The sequence below is a fragment of the Anser cygnoides genome, chromosome 8 (genome assembly GCF_040182565.1).
Source record: "Anser cygnoides isolate HZ-2024a breed goose chromosome 8, Taihu_goose_T2T_genome, whole genome shotgun sequence".
Lineage (NCBI taxonomy): Eukaryota > Metazoa > Chordata > Aves > Anseriformes > Anatidae > Anser > Anser cygnoides.
The window spans coordinates 32,897,869-32,912,637 of NC_089880.1; the positions used below are offsets into that span (position 1 = coordinate 32,897,869).

General features: G+C 44.3%; 1 protein-coding gene across 4 annotated transcripts in view; it reads right to left on the reverse strand.

The window, feature by feature from the left end:
• The window catches only part of NEGR1 (neuronal growth regulator 1), a 299,901-nt gene that overhangs the window by 37,826 nt on the left and 247,306 nt on the right, over positions 1-14,769 (reverse strand). For 3 of the 4 annotated variants that reach the window (XM_048061956.2, XM_067001684.1, XM_013193093.3), the window contains one exon: positions 2,716-2,757. The exons of the other annotated variant lie outside the window; for it this stretch is intronic. In XM_048061956.2, the coding sequence (XP_047917913.2) occupies positions 2,716-2,757 (42 nt within the window). The remainder of the gene's footprint in view (positions 1-2,715; positions 2,758-14,769) is intronic. 4 annotated transcript variants of the gene reach the window in all.

Genomic DNA, 14,769 nt, shown 5'->3' on the forward strand with positions numbered 1-14,769 from the left:
TGCACACATGTGACCACAGCTCTCAAACACAATCTTAGTTTTGCATTTGTTATAAATGTTTTGGGTGGTTTGTAGCTTATTGTTTGGGCTGCAAGGAGTCATTAAGGAATTTTTTTTAAACCACATTGGTTTTGATAGGCAAGTGTTGAAAGACGTTTTGAGGCTGTTGTCACATGGCTTATGAACATCTACAAAATGTCATAAAACTTCTGTAATAAAATTTTACACATATATCTTATAAATAACTTCTAACAATAGAAGTGTTAACAATAGAAGTAGTTACTTAGAATAATTATACGGAATGTGAGAAGGAAAATCAGTGAGATGAAAGGTCTTTTATATGTACCAGTTTCAATGCTGACAGAGTTTGCACACTAAGAGAAGTAGAAAATGCTGGAACCTCATCATCAGTGCAGTATTTTGGCTGTTTAGGTGGGAGTTATTGTTATTATTCTTTGCCTAACTAGTGCTTAAGCAAAACAGATAAAATAGATGACTGATAAGACAAGCGAACTGTAGGAGCCAGAGGCAGGAGCAGCTCCAGGTCTGAGCATCCTAAGACGCCAGCGACTTTGTTCATTTGCACTCCTCCTTCTGAGAAGGATCCGTCTCCTTCCAGCAACAGGACCTTCTCCAGGAAAAGCCCCCCCCTGAAGCTGCAGTGAAGTTACAAATGACAGTACTAATGAATTAAATAGTTGCAGCCCCTAGATTAAGGAAGGAGGCTGATGCTTCAGTTTCTGACCGATGCAAGACACAAGGAGAAATGCATTTGTACTGCTTTATGCGTGTTTTTCATTCCCATCCCTGCACGTGGGGAAGCAGACAGACAGACGGGGTCAGATGGACGTTGTGGCTAAAACCCTGCGGCTTTTCTGCCTTGAGAAGGTTCTGGGGACATTGCACATGGGGCAATGGGGATGGCTCTTCTGAGAGGGGCCCACTGATGGGACAGAGCAGCTGGCACAAAAGGGGAAATCCTTGTTTCCCTATGAGAGTGGCCCAGCACTGGGCACAGGTTGCCCAGGGAGGCTGTGGCATCTGCAGCCGTGGTGATGTTGAAACGCAGCTGGGCACGGCCCTGCGCACCCTCCTTGGCTGCCCCTGCGCGGGCAGGGTCGGAGCAGATGCTCCTCAGCCTTCGACCTCAGCCAGCCTGCTCCCGTGGCGTTTGGCCAGTCACAAGTTAAGGAAACTGCCCCGCAGGTTACAATACTATTAATACTAATGCAGTAATACCGAGTTCACAAAGTCCTGTTATCCAGGTAAGCAAGATGCAAGTCCACCACTCAGCAGCTACGCTTGTGTAGGAAAATAAAACTGACCCCTGTCCGACCGGTGCAGAAGTAAAATGTGGGTTTACAAATGAATTCAGCCTACACAAAATGGATACAACTACTACATTCCCTGTTCTGAGGCCAAAATCAAGTATTATTCCTGAATAATGGCATTATTAGTGCAATTTTCCAGTCCTGCTAACAGAATCAGAGTGAATATGGGGAAGAATGTATTCAAAAAATTGCTAAATGATTCTGACTTTAAACAAAGTAACACGTCTTATTTTACTGTCATCATCAGCTACAGAGCAACGCAGCAGGTTTTGTGCCATGATCTCCTCCCCCCCCACTGCCTCCGCTGCCGATCGGCAGCACACAAGGGACTCGCGTCTGACACTGGAAACTTCCTAATTGCCTCCGCAGCTCTATAACTTCGTAGCAATATTGATGGTATTATCCGGATATTTGCCAGGCTACAATTAGAAAAGTAAAGAGAATATGACAGAATTATTTAATTGTGTAAGACAAACGGCACATCCCAACGGCAATGCCACTCCCCACCCTGGAGGAGACCTGACCGTTGCACATCTTACCACACATGCACGTGGAAATAACATTAACCTGCTTGGTCTGCCTCTGTAACCACATCCTGGGAAGACATCTAACGTGGAGGAATGGGAGCTAGAGCAGGGGATGTGGGACTCGTGACTTAGCCAGTCCCAACCCCAGTCCGTGCCCGTTGATAGGGGCTGGCCATACCCCCACGGGCCGGCCCAGTGCCATCATGTAGCAGGCTCTGGGCAGCCCCGGGTCAGTGGCCAGCCCTGGGCTGACCGGCTCCACCGGCTATGTGCTGCTGGGGAGAAAAACGGGAAAACCCTGTGAAATGGGCAGCCAGCACAGATGGTCAGGACCTCTTACCAATGGCCAAGCACAAGAGCAGGCTTTTACCTCTTCAGGAACACCTTCTGGTACCCTAGCACGAGTGAGGAGGACCTCACAGCAGTGACCCAGAGCTGTCCTATGGGTTATTCAGCGATGACACAGCAAGAAATGTATAAGCCTCAAACCAACGTTCATGTTTACAGCAGAGAACAGTCAGGTTATCACAGAGAAAACACACAATAATAATACCGCACGGCTGCATTGCCCTGTGTACATCTGTAACACAACCCTGGGGCAGCAAAAGAATGAGAGAGAGAAACAGAGATGCAAGGAAGAGTTTTCTCAAAAGGGGAAATTTAAGAACAGAATAAAATATAAACGTTTTGAGGAAAGACAAACCAATGAATGCACAAAGACAGGAAGGAGACGGTTCAGCACCACCACAACAAAACTGCCCGTAATCAATTCTTGTTATTGATATGGCAATGCATCAGTCATGATTCCTTGAGAAAAAGTACCCAAACATACTTTGTGAATGTATGTGGATACTGACCTGGGCTTGAGACAGGACTAGAGGTAGTAGGCTCAATAATTTCTACAAAAAGGGAAAAGGAAAAAAAAAAGAACATTTGGGAGTTAATCACACATGGAAGACAAATACAGAATGAGACAGCAAACAGTCATGCAACAGACACACACAACGATTTTATTTAAAGACTCAGCTGGCCATCCGAGGCCGGGGACAAACATGCAGTAGACCAGACTTGTGTTTCTGTGAACTACACATCAATGTCTTTCTTTTTCCAGCTACTTTATTCATGTGTCAGTGGTATACAACACGAGGACTATCACACTCCAAATATGCAAATATTTTTCCTTGGCACCTTTGCAAAGCTGCCCTTGAAACTCTCAACATTTCTCCTGGGATATACTGAAACCTGCCTAGAAAAAGCTTTTTTCTTTTTTTTTCCTTTCTTTCTTTTTTCCCCCCCCCTCAATTTATTGAAGGTATTTTCTTATGATGGATATAAGCCAAGGTAACAAGTTTGAGCATAGAATGTTTTTAAGAAATAGTTTTGTGCTTTAGTGAACTTTTAAAATGCACATCTTTTTAATTATTGAACTTTTCAGAAGAAAACATTTATCAAAAACATCAAACACATTTTGAAGATGTTTACTTCACCTGTGGCGACCAACACAAACAACAGAAAAAGTTAACAGAAGACCACAATTCTCCAGCATTCTGTCTAATGAAACAATCATTTGTGGATTTCATTATAATTTTACTTTAAAATTCATTATTCTGTGCCTTTTTATTAGCATCGTATAGTGCTATGCAAAATGAAATACCAGATCCAATCAATCTTGCATGGAAGCAAGCTACCATTTCAATGTAGCAATTCAATAATTGTAATAAAAAAGATTTAACAAAATTACCAAGCTCAAAAGATCATTGACCGCATCTTGACTATAACAAGAAACTAATGAAAAAAAATGTGAGCCAGTTGACAACAATGGATGTGCAGGTAATAGCCGAAGATCTGAACACACTCTCCATGCTCATCCAATTTTGCATTTTTTCTCCAACAATTACTTTTCAGGTCAACGTGATGCAAAAATGATTCTAAGTGAAGTAACAGATAAACATTTTCCCAATTAAAAAGTTACAAAGTTTCTTTACCAAATTACCGCCACTAAGAGTTCTGCTCATACAGATGAACGTTTCTGGCCTTAAAAATATTTGTCTGACTTCTTGACAAACACATCACTGTTGCTGACAAGTTCAAATAATTTGTAAAATAAATGGAATTTCAACTGCATTACTGCAACTTTACAATTGTATTTGAAATTTAAGATCGGTGACATGTTCAGCAGCCTTTAAGATAAAAAGGCTTCAAGGTCTAGCACTGAGACGTCCCCCCGTTGCTCAGGGGTACTCTGTGCAGCTGGGACAGGGGTGAGAAGGGAGCTGGGGAGAGCCGTGACTGTCGGTCAGCGCCCGGGCGTCCCGGCACGGCAATCCGGCCACCGGGAGGATGGGATGTGGGTGCTCTCCGGCGTCCCAGCGCAACCGCAGGACAGCCGGCACAGAAAGATGCTGCCTGAGGCAATCCCACTGCAGGGAACAAACCATCGTAGGGGATCCTCCCGGGGTTTGTGTCGTGTCTCAGATAAGGTCGCTGCTTAACTGACTGCTGTGCACGCAGTTTTTTTCCCCGGTATGTTCACAGATATAAAACAAAATCAGACAAGGCTACAGAAATAATGATCGCACAGTGATGACTGATGAGCTCAACTGATTTCAGCAATGTGCAATTTAAAAAAACACAGGCTTTGTTACGTTGGCACGGATGAGAAGCCTCTGCAATAGCCATAGCAATGGGATTGTGGGTTTGGAGCCTAAAACACCAGTTCTGCCTTCCTGGGGGAGAGGCAGGGAAAGCTCCCTGATGAGGAGGACCCGAGGGCAGGGGACAGTGCTGGGGGCAAGGGGCAGGGAAGCCCAGCGCCACCAAACCTCCCTGCTGCCTGGAGAAACGTCGCCTGTGAAACAGGGCTGTACACCTGCACAGAGCAAACATGATTTTACCAGGAGAAGGGGAGATTGTGCCAGAACAAGAGACTCGAAAAAAAACCAAAGGATTATCAAGAATCCTTCAGTTTAGTATTTTAACAACTGTCTTGAACATTTTATAATCATTTGCCTTACTAGTCCTTAATTTCTTCCAAATCTTGATGTTCTGAGTAATTATATCTTGCTTCTCACCTATATTTATCAGCTTTGCTTCAAACACAGTGTACAATGATGACTAAAGTTGTTTTTTGGGTTGCCCTAAAATTACAAGATCTTTTTCTTGCACATTCACAAGCCAGCCCCTCTTGTTGCTATGGCTTCCTGTACAGGGAAAGATTCCTCTTGCTGCAGAACAACAACATTCTTTGCAACGATCCAAAAAGACAACACTTACTGAATACTATTTTTCATTAAAAGGCAAAATATCATACCTAAAACAGTAGGATTTTTACTAGGTTTGTGTTTCTTCTGCAAACGTGGGATCTAGACTTAATCATAGGTGCTTAAAGGTAGTGCTTCATAAAGTCACAGAACTGCAGCATCACTGAGACTGCAAGAAAGGGCTGGAATACCATGTACTCTGGCAAAGATCTTGCTTTTATACATTAATAGAACAAAGATTTGTGCAATGGATGTTGCTAAATTCAAGTTCTAAAACTGCTTGGAAATCTTTATTTATGAAATTGTTCAGGTCTGCAGAGAGAAAACAAAACCAGCTGGTTTCTCTGTAAGCGTGTTAGGCTGGTACATTAAAATTAATGACGTCTCGGTAACCCTGGGAGGAATGGATGTGTGGGGAGCAGGGGCAGTGTCTGTACTTCAGTGCCCTTGGATCCCAGTGCTACCACAGCAGGAGCGCTCAAATTTTCAAGGAAGGTTGTGGAAAAAATATGAAAGTATAATGGAAAAACTTCATATTCTGGGACATTTCTGTGACTTCAGTGGAGAATTCTCCTTAAGCAATGCCTTCTAGATTCACTTCAAAACCCACAGAACAAACAACGTTTGCACTGTCTCTCCAGTTTGCTCTTTACAGACTCGGTGCCATAGGAGTTGCTGCGTGCAGGATCCGTGCTGCTAGGTTCAGGCTCATCTGTTCTGGTGAGGCAGTCGTCAGCCAAATGACAAGGAAGGACAGAAAAAGGCATTGCCTGTAGGGTGATGTGCCCTAGTAGCAGCACGTTGCTCAGCTCAGCTGATGTCTTGGTGGGGAGTCTATTAGATCTCTGGTACCTTAACCATTTGAATAGTTGTAATCACACACTCCGTATAAAGCACTGCTAAGAGAGGAACCGATGGAGCTTTTCCTTCTCGTGTACTACAGCATGACTGTATTCATGAGCAAACTTGCTGTCTTTGCTGAACACCTGAATTATGGATAAATGTTCAAAAAATGTTTTGGTACAAGATGAAGTTTAAGACCCTGGAAGAACTATTGCAACCTGAAGACCTCCCCGCTGTAATCCCCCTGCTGCAGAAGTGCGAGAGGCTGAGGTCACGAGCACGGCAGCAGTGACACCGGGGAGATTGCTAACACCTCTTACCAATGCAATGAAGCCAAAGGCCATGTGGTTTCTGACTGCCAGAGACAGACACGAACACTGGTAGCAGCATCTTACCATTTCAAAAGAGAATATTAATACAAGCTGGGACCAAAAGACAGAAAATGAAGCATCTTGGGCATAGCGATACTGATGCTGCAGCACTGGCTGATAAACAAATGTACACAGGAAAGCAGTAACTTCTACCAAGGCCTGAATGTTGTAACCCTCACAGAGCACGAGCTGTCAGCCTGCCCGTGTTAGCAGCATCCGATCTTCTGCAGGCACTGCCCGGGCTGCGCAGGGAGCGCCCGCCGGGTCCCCTCCTGCAGCCCCAGAGCTCCTGGCTTGGCTCTCCTGGGACAAAAGCACCGACAGGGGCTGGCACCTGCCAGCCTGCTGCTGCCAGAGACATCGCCAGGAAAAGCAGAGCTTCCCACCACGGGTTCGGAACAAGCATGTCTGGAGTTCGAAGCTCCTGCCCTGCCACTCCGGAGGCGCCGCCGCGCACTGCCAGCCGGTGGGGTTACAGACCCGCTTTTGGAGGAGGGCTGTTACACCCTGGGGGGCCGGTGGCACTGCTGACCTGGGCAGCTCTGAGAAGGAAAGGGGGAGGCTTGGGGGAAGCTCAAGAGGTCTCTGCAACTGTGTGGGAAGAGCAAGAAGGCAAGGCAAGTGTAGGTGGCACAGCAAATAAAGTATTTGACTGCCGACGGATTAAGTGCGTCAAAGAAGTACAAACACCCCACAGAACAGTCAGCAGAGTGTGGCTGCCAGGAGAAGGGGTGATGTGTCCAGGAAGAAGTGACAACGATGCTTGCAAGCAATGCAGAGTCCTGGCCACAAGGTGGGGACAAGCGTGCTCACACGCCTTGCAGTGCCTGGAGCAAGGGGGGGAAAAGGGCAGCAACCAGACAAGAAGAGCATTGCAACCTCCACCAGCGTTGTGATGGAGTACAGAGGCATAAGAACTGATAACATGGGTAAAATGAACTATCTGGGTTAATTTGGCTTTGAGAAAGAAAGGTAGAGAAAAGTCTTCTCAGGACAAAACAATGAAATCTTTATCCGCAAAGTCAGATGTTGATGAAGACAAAGAGTTGAAATAGAGAAATGCACCTGCAGGTCTTGGTGCAAAGGCTGGCGTTTCAGAGGTGAAGGAACAGGGAACGTGGCATAAGATTTACAGGTAGCTTTACTACACTGTCACTGAAAATGCAATATTCCTCTAAAATCATTTTTGGTTGGCAGTGGTGAGTGTGTCTTAGAGCAGACTGCTGGAAATAATCTCAGAGAATCAGCAGATGAGTGAGTTTAAATAAAGTGGAAGAATAAACCCCATAGACTTGTAACTACAGCTCTAAACCTTGAAAGAGAAATCTAGGACAAGGAGGTGCAGCTTAATGTCACAGACACTTAACAGTGCCTTTTAGCAACAGGCAGGAGATAGTATCTTTCTGATCCCAGGCAGAAAAAGCTTGCAGAGAAAACCTCTTAACATAATGGGAAACCACCCTAAGAAAGGCTACAAAGCACGAGGAGGAAAATTGCAAGGAAGAAGGACTGGCCATTAACGAAGCTATGCCTGGGAACCCCAGCAGAGCTGGGATGAGGTGGGAATTGCCCAGCCCCAAGCTGGTTGGCACCATGGAAAGGAAACTACAGCAACCTGCTGCGAAACACTCTTTAGCCCCACTCATACAATAATAAAAATGCAAGCGGCTCTATTCACAAAGGCAGGATGGAGAAATTAAGCATGGACCTAAAAATAATTTTTTGGTTCAGTTTTAGCAAAAGCTTAAAAAATGGCATGCTGAATAATGAAATGGAAATGGAAATTGCCAGACCGAAGTTAAAGCAAAATTCAAGCAGCTCAGGGTACTCTTATCAGAGGGGTTTTAATAAATTTGCACACAAAATGATCAAACCAGCAGTGAATTCACAGGGATGAGAGGAGAGCGGGTCCACGTTCAGGGAGGGCAGCGTGGGCAGCGCGGCGGTGCTCAGGCTCTGCACTGAGCAATGCACGAGCCAGCAGGCAGGGACCGAGCACGGGTGCACTCAGCCAGGAGTGGCCTCGCAGCCTTTACACACTGCTGCCCTCACGCTGCCTCCCCACCAGGGTTCCTGTGAAGGAAAACCGGCTCCTGCTGAGAGGAAACCCGGCCGGTTCGGGAAGGGATTGCCCGGGAGCAGCCCGTGCCACAAGGGGTTCGCATTCGCTGACTCGATAGGCCTCCCAGTCCTGGTGTCTCGATGGCATGCAGCCACCTCTCTTCCCAAGGGAATACAAAAAAACCTCAGCAGAAGCAAGCACTATGATGCTTCTGTCTGTTGCCTGCAGTACACCCGCCTGCAAGCCCCCAGTGTGTGGGCAGGACCGCAGCAAGCCCAAACTCAAGGGCCCCATCCCCTCCTCCCATCTCCCCAAACCACCACAAGCGGGCACAGCAGCACCCAAGGTACACACAGCAAAATCCTTCACACCTCCCATTCACAATGCCCAGACCTGACAGCGACGGGTGCATCATTACTCCTTACACCCGCACACCCCAGCTGATCCGTCCTTCTCCGTGAGATACGCCCGGTCCCCCCCTCTGCTGCTAACGGTGTCGCAGCTCCCTGCCCACTGCCCACGGAGCACAGCCACTGTGCCGAAACGTAACCGGTACAGTCCCACACAGAAGGGTGTCGTCAGCATTCCCCCAAACACAGTTTGTCCATGTGGAATTAACCACGTCAGCAATGTTTCATTGACACACCACAATCTGCAGAGTGGGACCGTAATTCAGGAACGCAGCAGATCTCAAACTGGCGCTGGATGTGTCCAGTTACAAAATGTTGCGGTCCCCTACGGGGGGATCTGCCGGTAAAACCACAAAGGCTACACAAACCTCAGCCTGCACTTGCAAACACTGCAAGTTTTCTAACATGGCAAGTTTAAATAAAATTGAATTAAAAAGAAATTTGATAGAACCAAAACCTGCTTGCTGTTTAATGTAGATGTAATCACTGAAACCCCCTTGGTGTTGCAAGTTAATTTTTTATTTGCACAGCCCTGCACAACCCCGTCTGGGCTGCAGGGGAGGGTCTGCACTGCAGCTCCCCTGGAGCTGCACCTCCTGTGCTGGTGGGGCTGCTGACCAAGCATTAGTACAGCGTTAGATCCAAAAAGGGAATGGCAATGATGAAGATACAAAAAATATGAGGTTTGGGGGAACGTGGAACACAACGGGACCACATCAGATGAAGGCCTTCGTTCTCCTTCTTCTCAGAGGTGGCTGCTTTTCCAGCACCGGTTCTGTACAAACACAAAAAGAGAAGAGGGGTCAGTCGATATTCCCACTCCCCTTCCTCCCCAAACTCCATCAACAATACACAGAACTTGTGACAGCACGGAGTTCCCATCCACAGTACCTTTCCCAACCCCTGCTCTTCATGTACTACTGCCTTTAATGAGCAATTAGAAAGGACAAGGCACATGAAGCACCTGGACTCAGTACTTGCCCTTCTGAGTCTACTGAGATGTTTTTACCCCTTAAAAAACTATCGCCTCCAAAGTAACAGAAAACAAAGCATCTTTGTGGATGGCACTGGCGGAGCCCAGTTCTGCTTCAAATATTCTAATTAATTTCATATTAACAATATTTAAACTGTATATATATATATATATATATATATATCAGTCTGTGAAGACTGTAGGGATATTCTCTGCCAACCAAGGCCTTTAAAAGCCACACATCACAAAACACAGAAGGTTTTTACTGACATTGAACCAATCCAATACTGCTCCAGGGACAGGGAAGAGCCAGAGGCTTAATAATGATCTTTCCACTTACCAGCCTCCCTGAAGCAAATCCGGGTGCCTCGGCGTGCGACAGCCGCCCTCTCCCTGGGCTGCACGGCTGCAGGTGCGGGAGCACGTTGCTGCTGACGCTGGGGCCAACCAACAGCACTCCCCTGCCGCTCGCAGTGGGTGTTAACGCCACGGCAAAGGCCACGTTAATCCACCATGAAAGGATAACTCTTCAGATGTACAGAAATGATGGGGCTCTTCCCAGTGCCACGGAGACCCTCCCGGCACAAGACCAGCACCAGCCCATCACTGGGGCCGTTGAAGAAGAAGAGATGAGTTAAAGCTATGGACTCAGTTTTTCATTACAAAGAGAGCCTATTTTAACACTCTGCAGCTGCTCACAAATGAAATTGTTTTGGTTAGTGTAATTGATATTATGAGGATGCCAGTTTTTAAAAATGAACAATATTCCCCATTATCATTAAAGCCATACACTACACTCAAATGCTGTATTTCAGAATAAAAAGCAAAGCCCTATGCATCTGAGATATAATTATTATTTTTTTATTTTTCATTATTCTGGTGACTGAAAGTCTAGCCTATTTTACAGTAACTATAATGAACAGAAACTATGAAATATTTTAATTGCTTTCCGTAGCCCTCAACATTGTAACATCAGCTGCTGCCACTCTTCAGGTATTTGGATCCCATGTGTGAAATGACTACAGGAGGAAGCACAAGTTGCCTTCAGCTAAAAAATGATGGTTCTTGAAATTGCATTTTAGGATATGGCACACACGAGTATGTAAATCCGCTCTGCTCTATAGGATTTCCTTACGAAAGCAGAGGAGTGTACAGGGGCGCAGTCAGACACACAATGAAGAAAGGTCTCTCATTTCATTTGACAAAACCATAGCATCAGCACAAATCCAATTTTTTCTCCTTCTAGCATTATTCTTATTTATTCTAGTGTTTTGCGATCTCAATATTAATCATCAATACCCTAAAAATCCAATTTCCTTATACTCAGTTTAAAACGCCATGTGTTTTGCTAAGATAAATGCAAATGATTTGAAAATGCATGATTAGATATTCATACTCACACTACAATGGCTTTTACATACACTGCATAAGAACCACTCCCCTCAACTTTATGAGATATTTCATTATAGGACGGGTGGTTGTATTAGTAGCACCTTATCTAATGAGAGCGCCATTTCTAACTCTGAAAAAATGCCAAAACATGATGCTACCAGAGTAGCACGCTTATAGATCATATGGAAAGCATTCCGTAACGTAACAATAAAGAAAGCTTGTTTCAGTTCAGTCTGCATCAGTAAAATTGTTGGATTTTGCTGTAATAATATTTAGACTTTCCATGTATTAGATAAATCAATAATTGGTCTAGAATATAGCTGGCAATCAAATACTAACATATGGATTCACTGAAAGAAAAAACTCACAACTATTTTCATTTTTGGCCTTTGATAATTAACCAGGCTTATTTAATCTAATCTCCCCTGGGCTATGTCATCTATGCTGAAGATTAATGATTTGCTTTGAAATAAAGCTCCTTAAGCCTAGGTAAACCAAAGACTGTTTGAGTACAATGGTAAATGGAAACACATATTTAATAATAAATCTTTTGGATGGAAAGTGCAAGTGGATTGGGGACAGACATGACCTTAATTTATTCTGTGTCTTTTACTCACCATTAATATCTCGCAATTACAAGTTGAGCTCCTTTACACGTTTGACTTATTACACCTTAATTGCCAAGTGATGGTTTATTTCATTAAAATGGTTTGTTCCTTTATTACAGGATGACAAGTATTTAATAGCTCAATGTCTGGGAGACATATAAAAAAAAAAACAACTTTGAATTTGAAACCTGAAATTGCTAAGCAGTTTACACATTCCATCCTTCTTGCCAGCCTCACTGCGCTGCACCTACTGTAGCTTGGTTTTTCTTGATAGCAAGATTTTTTTTCAAAAAATATTCCGATATTTTGAAGCCTGTAGAAAACTATGTTAATGACACCATTTAGTGTATCCTTTTAAAAGAAGCTCAATGAAAGTTAATGAAGGCACTCACTGAAATTCATCGCTGTGGAGTGCCAGGCCTGAGCACACACACTTAGCTGGCACTCAGAAAGTACTGGGACGATTCTAGAGTTTTACTTAAAATTCCAGTGGAATTTGATTTTCTTGTGAAAAAAAAATAAAAAAAATAACACACTGCTTAACTGTGGGGTCTACTGAAGTCTTTTCCTTTTAATTTTCATTTTAGTAAGTTCCAGAATGAGTAATCATTTTATATGGGATAAAATATTTTATAGCATGAAAAAACTGTCCAGGAGGTGGGTGTATTTCTTTTTTTAGTTGGATGAGAGAACCACACACAAGACATTCAAAATACTATTTAAAATACCCGTCGTGCATTTGATATTCTTGCCAGTTAAAGTATTCAGTTTCAACACTCCCCCCCCCGCCCCCAACCCCACCGACAAGAGTTTTGCCTTTGTAGCACCTGTATTTGCTCAAGGCTTCACCTTTCTCAGGAACGCCTGTAGTGTGAGGAGATGAAAAATCAGGGAAACTTTTATCCTGAGCAAAGGGATTTTTGCAAAAGCCCCCATCCATACTGCAGCCTTCTTTTAGAGTATTACAAAAATATATCCACTAGTTTAAGGTCCTGTATTTGCACTGATGTTCACGAGACTAAAGTACTTGAAAATGAAAAAGCAAAGCGTAACTCGTTTCAAGGAAGAAAAATAATTTGCATAATGAGATCTTTACAGATTTCAGCGCAGACCCCAGAACTTGCAGACCTTGCTTTTTTTGCCGAAAGCCCACAGTTACCTACACTGTCTGGCCACCCAGCTATTAGGGACAGACCGCCGATTCCACATACAGTCATGCAGGGTTGTTTTTTTCCAAAGCAATCGAGGGCCCTTCAGGTGTCTACACAACGGTTTCTAAAGCACCCAGCTTCCACCCTGGGGACACCAACCATGGTTTATGAACTCTAACAACCGCTTTCCCAAAGGAGGGATACCTCACCCCGAACTTTTGCATTCTGAGAAAACGCACCAAGAGGATGTTGTTGCCAAACAAAAAGCGCCTCTCTCAGCGCTGTGCATCCAGTGACCAGACACTACCAAGAATCACCAGAAATGGCAGAGCCAGTTTGCAGACGTCTATGGAGGACCTGTATTTAAGAAGACTTCCACATGTTTTACCATTTTTTCCTGTAACTTTTATCTGAAGAGCACTGTTGCAGATACGATTTACGAAATTTCCTCCCATTGCACATGTGGAGCATCTCAGTTACTCGACGGGCTGCCACAGTCACACGCGAGGGGGGCTGTCTGCTGAGTGGGAAAAGAAGAGCTTTGCGTTAGGGGAAATTTGGGGGGAAGCTTTCCGTTTCAATCTATCCTGTCCCTGTGCAGCCTGACCACCTGTATCAAGCTGCATGTTGGTGGTTTACCTGTCAGTCCGTGGCTGTGAACATCTGACACGGTCACGTCTACACCACACACAGAGACCTGCAAAACGGCGCACCTGCCAGAGCCTGGGGAGGATCAGGCCACGGCTGGAAACCAGCAAGGGCGACCCTCATAAAAGAAAAAGCTTTAAAATAAATGTCATGGTTCTTAATTAAAATGAATGAAGGAGAAGGAATAGTTCTGTTTCTGGAAGAGTAAAAAGAACATCTTAAGAGTCTTCTGAAAGTAATCTATAAATGCTTAACTAACCCCTTCCCCGCTTGTTCTCCTAACTCACGTTTACGGAACAGAGCTGCATGGCCACAGTGCGCAGTGAACAAAGAAACAAAAAAGATAGCCTAATTTTCAGGGCCACGATACTGAATATGAAATTCTTCTGATGCCAGAGGTCTAATGAGACCGCTAATGAGTCTACTCCTTTCCTGGTGTCATGTCACCTATGTGTGGTCTATGATATAGGCAAAAAAAAAAGGGTGAAGCAAATAGAGAAACCTACTGGATTTCTAGTTCCTATCAATATTTTAATTATGTCTACATAATGAAAGTTACATGAAATAAAATATTTTTTTATACTTATTCAAGTTCTAATATTATAGAGGACATACTGTATTTGCACGTTTCTCCTTATTTCCTATTTCAGATTTTTTCCAGAGAAAACTGCTGCTTTAATTATTTTTACAGCTGTTGAGACCACAACAAAATGAAGGAAAGTGACAAAGTGGTCTGCTTCTTTTTAGCTCCGTCCTTCATTCATATGTGTACATTGAAACCTGATGAATAATGTAGACACAGAAATCTGTTAGCATTTTTGCTGTTCAGAAACATATGATTAGCATTGCTCTCACTTCCCAGCAATTATATTCTTGTTCTCAGAGGTCATTCTTTAAATCTGTATAACCGTCGTTATATTTCTGGAAGCAAATAAGGCAAAACATACATCGGAGATGCAATGCGATGCGTGCCACCGAGCTACCTCCTTCCTGTGTTTATAGCGGTGGGCCTGCCACCGATAACACTTCTAAGCAATGTTTCTGCCAGGTTCATGGCAATAAGCATAAAGTAGTAAATATATAATTGCATAAAGCCGAGTCGGAAAAGAACATTTGTCACCCTGCCGAACCGCAGGACACACAGCCTGGATGCAGGGAGGTGCCCTTGTTTTTTCAGGCACACAGCAGGAGCT